General features: G+C 55.0%; 1 protein-coding gene across 1 annotated transcript in view; it reads right to left on the reverse strand.

The window, feature by feature from the left end:
* Positions 1-1,446: 1,446 nt before the first annotated feature.
* PKD1 (polycystic kidney disease 1 (autosomal dominant)) overlaps positions 1,447-13,131 on the reverse strand; it is a 54,564-nt gene continuing 42,879 nt past the window's right edge. The window contains exons 32-46 of the mRNA XM_010570614.1: positions 12,856-12,905; positions 12,473-12,675; positions 11,748-11,853; positions 10,964-11,082; positions 9,542-9,744; positions 9,049-9,243; positions 8,091-8,230; positions 6,871-6,998; positions 6,330-6,498; positions 5,470-5,595; positions 5,129-5,303; positions 4,181-4,468; positions 3,562-3,696; positions 2,911-3,225; positions 1,447-2,500 (exon numbers count right to left, since the gene is read on the reverse strand). Of these exons, the coding sequence (XP_010568916.1) occupies positions 1,874-2,500; positions 2,911-3,225; positions 3,562-3,696; positions 4,181-4,468; positions 5,129-5,303; positions 5,470-5,595; positions 6,330-6,498; positions 6,871-6,998; positions 8,091-8,230; positions 9,049-9,243; positions 9,542-9,744; positions 10,964-11,082; positions 11,748-11,853; positions 12,473-12,675; positions 12,856-12,905 (2,979 nt within the window). The 3' untranslated portion in view covers positions 1,447-1,873. The remainder of the gene's footprint in view (positions 2,501-2,910; positions 3,226-3,561; positions 3,697-4,180; positions 4,469-5,128; positions 5,304-5,469; positions 5,596-6,329; positions 6,499-6,870; positions 6,999-8,090; positions 8,231-9,048; positions 9,244-9,541; positions 9,745-10,963; positions 11,083-11,747; positions 11,854-12,472; positions 12,676-12,855; positions 12,906-13,131) is intronic.

Consider the following 13,131-nt stretch of genomic DNA (forward strand, 5'->3'; position numbering starts at 1 on the left):
CAGGTTCTGGGAACACACCAACTAGCACACTGCGGGGCTTTCCCTCCCCTGCCACGCTCCGCTCCACCGGCAGCGACTGGCCCAGAGCCAGCCCGGCCGAACCTCAGCTGGGAGGAGAGCACACGCACCACATGCACACAGACACCTAATACTTTATATACACGGGACATTCCCAAGAAGAAGCACTTAATACATCCTTTAAATAACTCTGACAATAGTATTCTGTCTCCTATCTACATGTTTCAAACACGTTACCGATGCTATGAAAATATAGCAAACATACAAAAATATATACATTTAAAAACAAAACATATAAATTACTTACAATATACATAACGTGAAATGGGGATGATGAAGTGAAGGCAGCCCTTGGGAAGGCTTCAGCCACTGCTCAGCACCCCCCACGCTGCGAGCAGGGGGTGCCCCACGGCGCAGCCCCTCCCCGGCCGGGCATGGCGAGCACAGGCCAGCTGTAGCCCCGTGCACGGCGAGTCCCGGGGAGCTGCGGGGTGGCAGGACTGGAGGGACCCCGACAAAAGCTCCGTTAGGGCTTCACCTGCCTCCCCCGACGCCTTTGTGCTTCTCGTAGGAAAGATGCCAGGAGGTACCGGCCCGGCTGCCTCAGGCTGGGGCCTTCTGGGGGCTGCAGTCACTTCACCAGCACTTGCTCATTTCAGTTTATGATTTAAACCAACAAACAAACAAAAAAAAAAATACTGCTTTTTGTGATATATTATCCCGTTCTTGTTAGATCGCATGTGTCATTGTTAGCCGAGGAAAGCAACATTTAAAGTGCTGGGCAGTACATACGAACAAGTAAACCAAAAAAAATACATATACTTACGTCAATACATTCCTTGGATTAGAAAAGCCAAGCAGCCAGCAGCACCCGCACCCCGTGGGCCACTGCGTGGGGGGCGAGCACTGGCAGGCAGGGGCTGGGTGGGGGACCGCAGCGAAGCCAGCACGTTGGCAACCCCACGCTCAGAGACGGCTGAAAGCAGCCCGAGGTCTCCACACCCCTCGGGCTGAGCTGCTGCTCTTTATCCCCTCCGAGCCTGGCCAGGTAGCAGGGCTGGCAGCTCGCTGCAGCTTGCAATGATGTCATTTGTTTTAAATATTGGATTTCTTTAAATACAAATAATAGTACCAATTTCTGGAAGATAAAAGTAGCCAATACTGGAAATTAACTGATCTGGGTGTAGATATCATTTATCTATATCTATATATATTTATGCTTTTAAAAAAAAAAAAAAAAAAAAAAAATTGGTTAAATATCTTCTCAAAACCTGTAGCTTTCCTCCACAGTGTGACTGGTCGACAAAAATCCAAGACTCAGTTCAAACCTTCAAGGCCTGGGGCTCTCCTCTCCCCCTTTCCATCCGGCACAGCCAGCGGGGAAGGGAGGTGAGCTTTGTACCGGTCACCCTGTGCCAGTCCCCAGTAAAGTGTCCTTGTGACAGTCGCCATATGCAGGCTGTTTGCAGATGGGGCCGTTTAGCAAAAAAGACAACTTTTTAATACTGCCCTACCCCAACAGGGATTTTCTGCACGCTGACCGTACCCCGCACAGCCTTCCCCAGCCGTCCCCGAGGGAAAGGCTCAGCCTTCTCCAACCAACCCTTAATGCTGGAAACCACATCTGATGCAGACGGTCAGGTCCGTGGAGGATGGTGGCTGTGCCAGCCCCGTTGCCGGCACCAGCCCCGTGCGCCCCGGCAGGCACAGCCGCCGCGGCGGGAGCTTTCAGAAGCGGCAGCTCCTGAGGCTCCAGGTCTGCACGGCAGGCACAGCCCACCCTTCGCAAACCCCTTCCCAGGCGCTCTCTGCCCTCCGAGGGCATTGCGCCCCGCGATGCCCGGCACGCCGCCTGTTACTTGACAGCGGGGTGCACCCTGTTCTTGGCCCGGAGGGGCCGTTTCTTCTTCACCGCCGGAGCTACAGCAGCGTAGGGTTTGTGTGGGGGCAGCACAGAAGCCGCCACACTGATGCCTCTGCTAGCTCGAAGGAGCCGGCTGGGCACAGAGCCCCTGCTGCCTGGTGGGGCGGCAGGAGAGTTGAGGGACAGCGGGGCGTCCCGCGGGGGCTGCAGGTCCGTGTCGGAGGAGATTTCGGGGGAGGGCCCCTGCTCTGTGCTGCCTGCGCAGTACCTGCTCAGGACGTCCTCTGACATCTGGGTGTACCTCCTCCTGGAGCGGCGGCTCTGAGAGCCCTCCAGCTGATGCTCGATGCGGTACACGTCCTCCGTCACCTGGTTGACCCGGTCAAATTGGGCGAGCAGCATCTCAAAGAGGGAAAGGAGGCGCTGGATGTCGGCGTCCACTTCCAGGCTGTCCCGGGTGCTCAGCACGAGGCTCAGCCCGTCCAGCTGGCTGGAGGAGGTGGAAGCCCTGGAGCTGTCAGAGGCAGCGCTGGGAGTGGGGCCCCGAAAGGACTTGGAGTCACTGGAGTCTCGGGACGGCAGCGGCTCCATCCCTTCGAACCTCACCTTGTGTCGGAACTGGAAGAGAACAGGGGAGCAGGGGACAGAGTTATTTCAGTTAAGTGGGAACGCCGTGCTGTGTGTCCTGCTCCAAACAGCCCCAGGGCTGCTCCCAGCCATTCCTGGCGGGCCAGGCCATGGCACGGACCTGGGGATAGATCCCAGATAAAGCCACGTGGAACTGTGGGCCTGAGAACTGGCAGCAGATACCCCTACAACACCCCATCGCTAACCCAGCTCTTGGGCCTCCAGGAATGAACACTGCTCCAGCCCTCACCTGCCAGAGGAACGTGACTGTGAACAGCAGTGGGAAGTAGCCAGAGGCAAAGGAAAGCCAAGGATGGTGGACATTGATTCTCTGCCAACATCTGCAGCCTACTGCCTGCTACCAGGGCCCTTCTCCACAGAATCTCCCAGGCTGCACTCACCTCCTTGGCTTTGCTGAAGCCCATCCACATTTTCAGCCTGCGCACGAAGAGCTCCACCATCTCGTAGTCCTGGGGCTCGAAGGCTGGGCGGTACAGCTCAAAGTGCATTTCCCGGTAGCTGTAGATAAGCACCACGGTGAACAGCCTCAGCACAATCCACACCTCCAGGATGATGTAGCTGGTGCAGAACAGGTAGTAGAGGCCCGAGGACTCAGGCAGGCAGGGGCGGAGGTTCACGCTGCCCCGCAGCATGGCAAACAGCAGCAGGAGGCTGCTGCCGACGCTGCGGAAGGACTCCGAGGAGGAGGAGAAGAGCTGCAAGGAGGACATCGGAAACGTAATGAGATGTAGCAAAATGTTCCCCTGACCCCCGATACTCACTACCCCATCTTACAAAGTACGAGCCCTGAGGAGTGGCCCACAAGTCAGCCATGACAGGGACAGGACACAGACACAGTCCCTGGCCAAAACCGCCTGGCCTGTGGCAGACAAGAGCACCCCGCGCGGGCTGGGCACTGGAGCGCCCGGAGGACCTGCTGAGCTTTGCTCGCAGTCATGGTGTGGTGAGGGACGAGGGGCAACGCGACGCTGGGCAGCCCTTGCTGACAACCAGCCACTCTGTGAGGCGAGGCGAGGACGGCAGGTAGTTACCAAGAAGCCGAGCTGAGCGTAGGCCAGGATGAGGACGGCGAACGCCAGCCCTGTGGCGGTCAGCTCCTTCGCAGACTTCTGAAAGGTTTTCCCAAACACGGACCACTGCCTGACGAAACGCAGCTGCTGGGCAGCCTAGGACCAAGAGAGAGGATGGTGTTATAACACGCGCCCATCGCAGAGGCTGCTGCAAGATCCTTCCAGCCCAGGGAAGGGTCTTTCAAACATCTCTACAAGTCCGAGAAATGCAAACTCTGGCAGAGTGGAGGACATCCTAGTCAACGGGCTCCTTGCAGAAAAAGTCATCCCATCAGCCACACTAGGGTGAATTCCCCAAGGGAACTGAGGGCCTTTAGAGACCCAAAGTGCTACAGCAAAGATGCATGTGGCATCACTGCCCACCACCTCTGTCCCACAGTAGAGTCCGGATGTGGCAGCAGCCCTGCTGCATTTGATCAATGCCTGGCACAGCAGGACCACCGTCTTGCATTTGTTTTTACTTCAGGGGCCTTTGCTGCCCCTGACATGGGACTAGTCGTGCATGGATGACGAGCTGGCACAAGAGGACCAAAGCACAGATCCCTGCCCACGTGCTGTTCCTACCCAACCCTCTCCATACCTGCACAGTCAAGAGGAAGAGGAGGGACGCAGCCAAGGTGCTGAAGACGGTGTTGAGAAAGGCCACCTGGTAGAAGTTGGTGAAACCCTTGCGGTTGTTGAGGTACTTGAGCCACTGCTGGTCAGCAAGGGTGGCTTGGCTGAGATGTACCACCACGGTGCAAGTGGTGAGCAGGATGAAGACCCACTGGCTGTAGTTGCTCCACAGGGTGAAGTAGGCTCTGCCTTCCTTCTTGATGGACAATGACTCCGACACCACGAAGTAGACCACAAACATCATGAGGAAGACCTGGGGGAGGAATGGAGAGGTTACCAGGGAAGGAGAGGGCAATGTTTGACTGCTATGCTGCACCGGGGCACCCTGCAGCACCCCAGGACAGCAAAAGCCCCACATACTAGGCTGAGTTCTGCCAGCCCACAGCTAGAGCACACCGCCCTGAGCCCTTCCATGCCTTCCTCGCTCGCTCAGCGCCCTGCTCCCTCCTGCCCTGGCAGCAAAGCTCCCCAAACCACGTCCAATGCACTTGTGGCAGGGTGGCAGTGCCCAGGGGAAGAGGCTCCGCTTATGCTGAACCCTGGCCCAGGCAAGGTCTCTGGGGACACGGCTCAGCTGGCTGATGTCCCTGCTGAGGACAGAAGAACAAAAGCCTCAAGTTTCCACAGCAACAGGCATGAGTTCAAGGAAGCAAAAAGGCTGAGCCAAAACCAACAAATGTTGCCAGACAGGAGGAAACTCCTTCCCCTCAGTGGTGCCAGGGACGTTTTCCATGTGCTATCCAGGCCTGGAAGTGGAGTGGTGACAGGCATGGGGACAAGTGGCCTCAGGCAGGGGAGATCTAGTTCACGGTGATTGACGCTGCCCTTCGGGAGCCCAGGCAATGGGTCCCCAGAGCCCTCTGTGCAGTGACCGAGAGGGAAGAGGAGCGCAGGGGAATTAACACACACTGACCATCATGAGAAGCTGCAGCGTGACACCCCTGCTGAGCCGCAGCAGCGGGAAGGGGCTGATGGTGACCGCGGCGATGGCCTGGCCGGCCCCCAGGAACTCCAGCTGAAGGGTGATGGCAGCGTGCAGGTCCACACTGGGGTTATACTGCATCAGCTCCACAAAGACTGCCCGGCTCCTGTGGAGGGGAGAAGAGCAGCTCAGGGCACTGGGACAACACCAACTCTGGGCTTTGGTGCCACTGTTTTGTAGGACCATAGATCCTCTCCCCACTGACGCTCCAGCAGCTCCCCTTAAAAACCTGGGTGACAGCAGAACATTTCCTTCGCCCCTGCCACACTTACATGTTGTCGATCCAAGTGTGCTGCTGAAGGAAATTCAGCTGAGCCCTGCTTTCCTCTAGCGAAGCCCCCAGCTCCTGGACGTAACCGCTGCTATCGTAGAATGAGATGTAACCCCAGTACCAGACCCTGCAGAGGAAGAGGAGCCATGGGTGAGAACTGAAGGACGGAGCAGCCACTGGTATGCTCTCCTATGTGGCAGGCCAGGAGGAAGCGTACAGATGCAGACCCTGACCCCTATGCTGCACATCCAAGGGCAACAGCTGCCTCATTATTTATTTCACAAGACAAATTACAAAAGTGCATTGATTCATCTCAGTGTTCCCAGCCTCAGAACAGCCCCAAGCCCTGTTGTGCCCCAGACCAATGAAGACACATCCAGGAACAAACCAGAGCAGAAACCAACAGTGATTTAATGTCCAGTATGCTGGTAAAGGCCAATCTCCCATAACCCACTTTAAGAGAAAGCCAGTGCTGTTCTGTGGTCTCTGTGGGTGGCTGGGTTACCTTGTTCTGCAGCTTGTCTCTGCCCTTGAAGCTAGAGAGTTGAACCCTCTAGCCTGGGCCCCTGAGAACAGCACTATGCTGCCGTTCAGACAGCCCAAGGTGACACGCACATCTCCAGGGAAGTTGGGTGAGTGGCAGCTATGTGTCTCCCACCATTCACACTGCCACTGTAGACATGTTCAGAGAAGGCCTTTGGCATTTCTGTGTTTATTTGCACTTTGCCAGGCTCAGGGGCTGCAGTTGGCCTCACTGAGGCGAGGGCTGGGAACCACCCTGGGCACCGAATCAACTGTAAAGATGCAAAGCCTTTGGCAGATGGAGCAGGGGGTGTAAGTGCAGGCTGGGCAGCTCCTTACCCCGTCAGGTCGGGTGGCGAGTAGGACCACGCAGCCGTCACATTCATGGCTGCCCTCTTCCAGCCAGCTGTGTAGTCAGCAGTAGAAAAACTGTCCGAGTCGGTGCAGTTCCTCCTGGCAGTCATGCCCATGCCGTGGAGGACGTCCTGGGCACTGCGCTGGCACTCGGCTGGAATGAGACCAACACTGTCATCCTGTGGGGAGCCCAAGGCAGCCAAATGGTGCTGGGGCACATAGCTGAGCTTTCACACTTAGCATCTCCCTTCTTCCCAAGCTCCCTCCACCTCCACGTCCTCAGTCACACCTCCAGAAATCAAGTCGACCTCTCTAGTGTAAATCCCCATGATTGATGCTCCAGTTCATCTCCGCAGGAGCAGAACCAGAGGCACACTAATATACACGCTGCAAAGAAAAACCTGCCTCTGTAACCTCTGCCTTGCTTCATTCAGCCCCAGCTGCATCCAGACCTGGCCATTTCATCCCTGCAGGAATGTCACCGCCCACCCTGTGACAGCAGAGCCATGGGCCCTTGCCCACCTACCTTCCTGCAGCCTGAGCTGGCGCAGCCGGGCTGTCCCCAGTGTGGTGCTGTAGCTCTCCTGACCCGACCGGTTGTTGTAGAGGTAAGGGAGGAAGACCTGCGACATCCAGACCCAGAACTGATCTGACCTGCAACGGGGAAAAGGCGTGAGAGGCAGAGCTCCCGGGGCAGCTCTGTTAGGGCAGTCTCTGCATGTCTCACCCTCGTATGACCATCTGTGTTTCACCTGGAGGGGGGGGACTGAGTTTTGGAGAGCTAACCTGGGCTGCTCTCCTCCCAGGTGCCTGGCTAGCAGGCAGAGGCAGCATTTCCATTGGTGCTGGGGTCAGGAAAACATTTATTTGACATGCAAGACCTAAACGTGATTGAATCCACTTGGCACCTGGATGAGGATCAGACCAGTGGGTCTGTGGCAGCGCGGTGGAAAAGGGATGATATTTAGGACCAGATTCTGCTCTGCTCTCCCCCCTTACACCACTTCCATCCCAGAACTCCACCGAGTTCACTGGAATAATTTCTGATTCATATTGTGGTGAATCAACATTTCTGTGACTTTGCGTGGCACAGACAAGTCACATCTATTTGCACAGAAGAATCAAGGGGTCTGTAGTGAGACAGGTACAAAGACGCTGTTAATCCCAGGCAGCCGCTCTGATGTGAGTCTAGACTGCTGAAGTTTGCAGTGGTGTGGAAACTCAGCTGGGAAAATTTAATCTAGTTAAACCATATGTGCAGAGCAAGGAAGGGAAGGACTGTATTTATATGAGATGTTATTTTTGGTTCTCGTGACACTGTTTATGGCTAAACCTTACAGTTGTAAATTTTAGAGGCAGAGCAAACTTGTGTCCTTTTAATCAGAAACAGAAAGATAAACATCTATAATTCACACAGTCGCTTCCCACTGAGGAAATAATTAAAATTCAAAGAAATTAAAGCTCTCAACCTCCACAGGTCCCTCTGTTCTCCAGGGCAGAAGCAGAACCACAGGGACAAAAAGAGACCTGCTCACTGCCACACCATGCTCGTGTGCGAGTGCCCAGCTCCCCAGAGGCACCAGTGCTCCCCACAGAGTTGAGAATCTCTTTATGGGAACGACTGTGGAGCACGAGCCCAACAGCCAGCCCCAGCCCGCCCCCTGACTCTTCACTGCAGTCCTGGACAGCTTCTCTGATATAAAGCAACATCTTATTCCTCCCCAACCCCAGGGCCTTCACAGTTACCTCTTGATGCGGAGGAATTCATTGCTGCCCAACTGCTGCTTGATGGAGCTCTGCAAAAGGAAGGCCCTGCTGTTGCGGGAGGCATCTCCGTAGTTGGTGAGCAGGATCACCAGCAAGAACATCATGTAGATGAGGAAATTCTGGCAAGCAGAGAGTAGAAAGGGATTGCACCCAAGCATGGGGTGGGGGGTTGTTTCCCAATCCTGCAGCAAATCAGTGCTTTCCACTGACTGCTCCCTGCCATGCAGCAGGATCAGGACCCAGAGCATGCTGTTCGTTCTTTTTCCATATGGGAAGCAGCTTAAAATGAAACCCAGACCACAGGCTCATAACAATATTCTTTGTTCAAAGCGGCCAGCCCAGCACCACATGTTTTAGTTGATATGCATTGCACAACCTCCCTGTACGAACTCCTATATGCTGGCAGCTCAGCTTATACAACAGTTATGGGGGTTTCCATCCTTTAAAGGGAAATCACTCAGTTAAAAATAACCTGACTCTGTTAAAGCAGCTGTGTATTCCCAGCACAAGTGTGGAGGATTAGTACTGAACGAGCTACAAACAGATTGAAACTTCTGCTCCTAGATAGGGAGTTGTGTGTTTCACAAGACACAACTAATGAATTTTCTTGTGCAAGTTGGCATCTACTCCACACTGCAAACCTTGCCCTAACCTCAAACACCTGAGTTAAGGAGTCAAACACACCAGCTCCTCCAAATCGAGGATGTACAGTCCCCTATTATGGTTCTGCTTTCCAGCCATCTCAGAGCTTCAGAGAAGATGAATATCACTGCCAGTCTTTTACAGATGGGCAAATTGAGGCAGAAACTGGAGGTATGCACCTACTAGCTCAGGAGGAGATCACAGCTGGACTGGGAGGACCCACACAAGGACACAGCTCCCGGAGCCAGCACTCTGCCTCTGCCCTAGGCACCACAAGCATAAGGAGATGTCTTACCTTCAGCATCCTGTGTAGCAGTTTGACCTTCCTGGCCTCCTCCTTGGCCTGAAAAAGGGCAAATCCCTGTGGGGGTCGGACTTTGCTGATCTTCTCAGAAACATGCTCAACAAACGGATGCTCCACCAAGGTATCATCTTCCTCTGGGTGCAAGCGCTTGGCAACCAGTGAGAAATAGAGGGCTTCCAGCAGAACCTGGGGAGACAAGCAGTGTGGGCACTGGTGGCACAATCTCTTGGAGCACTGGGGTCACTAATGGCTGAGCACTCTCTTGGAGCAGATAAGACAACCTCTAAAACAAATTGCCACCAGCCCTGCCCCTCCTACTGCTGCTGGTGTGCACATCCTTCCCCTCCTGCAGGGATATGAAGATGGGAGAGAGTATTCAATCCACAGTGTCCCGTATGACCTGATTAGTATCTGGACAAGATGTAATTACAGCTAATTCATACACGTGTACAGATATGTGCTTGTATATTCATGTTATCCTTACCTTCAGGGGCTCCCAGACCAAGAAGGATGCTAGAAAGCTGAATATCCCTGAGATGAGCCACATGAGGGCAACGCTGGAGGAAAAGCCCACCCCGATCCACACGGAGACCCCCGTGGAGGTGGCGAAGAGGAGGAGACTGATACCGTGAGCCAGATAGGAGCACCAGGGTGGGAGCAAGCGCTTCCTGAATGTTTGGTCTGCAACTGGAAGGAGGAAGGAAAACTAGCATAAACGTTACTGCAAAAGGGTCCCAATGGGCACAGGAAGGGCTGAGCACACCACTCATCCCAGCAGAGAGCTCGCCACCAGTCCTGGGTGAGTTTGGAGGGATTATCCCAAACATGTCCCACTAAGCAGCAACACAGACAGCACACTGAAACACAGCCAGCCTCAAAAGAGCAGCCTCCCATCTGCAGCCAACAGGGTGGGCAGGAGAAGGGATCCTGATTTGGGTAGTGGGATGGGTTCCCTGCTTTATCCCAGAGCTCCAGGACATTGTGCACGTCCAGCCTGGCTGGAGGTGCTGCTGTCAAACCCATGAAAAGCCACACAGATTTGTTGCTCTGGCTGCCTTCAGACTGCCAAGCCACCCTGCCCCGGGGCTCGCTCAGCACAGCTTCTTTCACCCACCCATGCAAATCAATGCCTGCATGAAGATACTACAACCATTCATCAACCAAGATGAAATGATCGATTTTAACAGACCCAAGAGGATTGCTGCCGTGTCCAATTTGCCGTGCTGCAGCCTGCCCCAGGGAAGCTGTGCCTCGGGAAGCCAAGAGCTCATGCTAAGAGAACTGATGCTGAGCTTCTCCACAGGACACCCAGGCATTCATCACTCTCCAGACCTTGTGGGGCCTGACAGCCTGCTCCCTGACTTCTGCAAGCCCAGCTGGCTGGCTGTCATGTTGCATGACCCAGTAGGAAGTGTCTCTTCTATTCTTTGCTTTGTTTGTTGATTTGAGCTTTCTTTGGCATTTTACTCCCTTTCCCCTCTGGTGATGTAGAGCAACTCTCCGTCTCTCATGCTGGATGGATGAAGGGACTGATGGCTGCAGATGGGTGCAGCGAGCAGAGAAACTGGGGAAGCAGCGAGCAGAGAAACTGGGGAAGCAGCGAGCAGAGAAACTGGGGAAGCAGCGAGCAGAGAAACTGGGGAAGCAGCGAGCAGAGCCTCCCTAGGGTGCACGGTGGGGACCATCACAGCACAAGCGGTGGCCCAGGGCTTACTGAGATTCAGGCTCCAAGAGAAGCTGGCAGGAAATAGTAAATACATCCCAAGCAGGGGAGCAGCCTTTCCTAAGGCTCCTTTTCTATTTACCTGCCTGTGCCTCCCAAGTGCTGCTGTGTGCGACAGTCCCTTTTCTTGCACATCCCCACCCTCCCTGCCCTGGCGCTGGCACAGCCCTGCAGCCCTGGTACCTGTCCATGTCGACTTGGCTGATCTGCTCACTTCCCTGGGAGGAGCTGCCATGCTCTGGCCTTTGTCGTTCAGCTTCTGCATCATGACAGTCTCCACCTTCTCCCCAAACACGCTGGACCTGCCAAGGCAAAGGGGTGATATTGGTGAGCCATGCCACTGCTGGCTCTGCAGTAAGCAGGCTGGCACTGAGGTGGACTGAACTCCAGTGCTAACGCCAGTGCAGCAGCCCTGGACCAGTTAGAAGCACTTCCTTCTAGAGCAGCGGGCCCAGGCTGCTGAGGCACACAGACACTCCGCATCTCATGGAGAAGGGCTGAAAGTTTTTCCCCTCCCCTAATCTAGCAGCCCAGCTGGGTGGTGGTCAGGGTCCCAAAACAGGGTGCTCTGGGCACGATAACACAGGAGAGGTTCAACCCCCCTTCTCCCTCCTGTCAGTGCCATGAAGCAAACCCACGTCCCAGCACTTTGTCAGCAGTCCACAAAGCTCTGGAGACACATCTTCAGCTGGGGCTTTGAAGGAGCTTTCAGGTGGCTCCTAGAAGGGTGGCAGTGCCCTCCTGGAGCTCTGGCTGGCAGGGCTGCAGGAATCACAGCCAGCAAGAACATAGTGACTCTTGACAAGGCTGTCCCAGGCATCTGCAGTGTCTCAAAACCCAGCTCAGCTCACTGTGGCTGGGTGCAGCAGAGCTGGCTGGCACAATCCCAGCCGCTGCAGAGCTGGGTGGGAGGGCAAGGGACAGGAGGCACTGGCTTAGTGCGGGACTCTGCTCCCCGAATACTTACAGGCCTGAGATCAGATCTGTTTCAGCCCTCATGTACGGCCCTAGGTCCTGGGAGTGGGAGATGCCGCTAGCTCCTTCTGCCAGGATCTGCCGGATCAGATCCTCATCTGAGGAGAGAGAGAGTACAAACAACATTGGCAGGAGCACAGCACCCAGCATCACACCAGGGGTCAGTTCCGCACCACTCGGGCTCAGCCACATTTGTGGAACTGGGGAGGCAGAGGGCCACGGTGAGGTCCTTCTCCATGGGACAGCCCTCCCGTCCTCCCTGTCTTCTAGCTCCCGTCTATCCCCAGCTTGGCTGCAGAGCCTGGCATGAAACTGCTGGCATAGGAGGCCAAGTTCTTCTCCTTCTCCAGCCATTTACAGAGGTTCAGAGACACACTGTGGCTTTGCAACCAGTGAAGAAGTGCTGGTTGATTGCAACATTCAGATCCATCCCATAGAAACACATCTCTCCTTGCTCCCAGTCTGCTGGCAGTGTGGTGACCACTCACTCCAGACTGATCCACATCAGATTTCTGCTTTTGCAGACTGAAATCCCCATTAAGAAAGTACAACCCTCCTCTTCTGCCCTTCAAACTGAAGCCAGTGGTGATGGCAGCAGGCTCTATTATTCTGCCTTCTCCAGAGCTGAGCCAGGGCTCCCAGGGACCAGACTGCTCCTCCTGCACTTCCCTGGGAAATTCAAACCCTGGCACAGAGCAATGCTATCCACACACCCACCTGAGGCAGAGAAATATCGAGGCTGTCCCTGGTGAACGCCAAGTGACAAGCTGTCCTCCTCAGTTGCCAATGGGGCCTCGAGTCCAAGGTGGCGGCTGGCCCGGCCTCTCTTCAGCTTCTGGATGGTGTTGCCCATGATGGAGGGGTCACTGAGGAGGTCTGGCCAGCTGAGCAGGGCCTCACTGGAGGGCCACCGCACGAGGCTGCAGCAAAACAGAGGAATGGGTGCAATCAGGTATGCGTGGGGAATGAGAAGCATGAGAAAAGCAACGGTGCAGTAGGACTGTCTAGAAGGGAAACAGCTGTGGGAGCACAACCCCAGTCTACCAAAGCAGAAAACTACCCTAAACTCCTACTTGCTCCATCCCCAGAAACCTACTTACCTTTTGGAGTCCTCCAAGAACAGATCTGTTTTGGTTTGCTCAGAGAAGGCCTGTGGAGGAAGCAGAGGCATTTCAGGCACATGACACTAGTTTGTGCCTGGTTAAAACAGCGGGTTGTTAACATCAAGGCTCACTGGAAACCTGGACCCTGAGCTGCTATTAGCCCTGGGTCCACACGTCCAGGAGCCTGCTCTCCTCCAGAGATAATGCCCAGGCACGCTGGACGATCCATGCTCACAGACACAGAGCAGTAGCTGGAGACAGCTTGTGCTCAGT

Source organism: Haliaeetus leucocephalus, unplaced genomic scaffold, assembly GCF_000737465.1.
Source record: "Haliaeetus leucocephalus isolate CR32 unplaced genomic scaffold, Haliaeetus_leucocephalus-4.0 Scaffold295, whole genome shotgun sequence".
Classification (NCBI taxonomy): Eukaryota; Metazoa; Chordata; class Aves; order Accipitriformes; family Accipitridae; genus Haliaeetus; species Haliaeetus leucocephalus.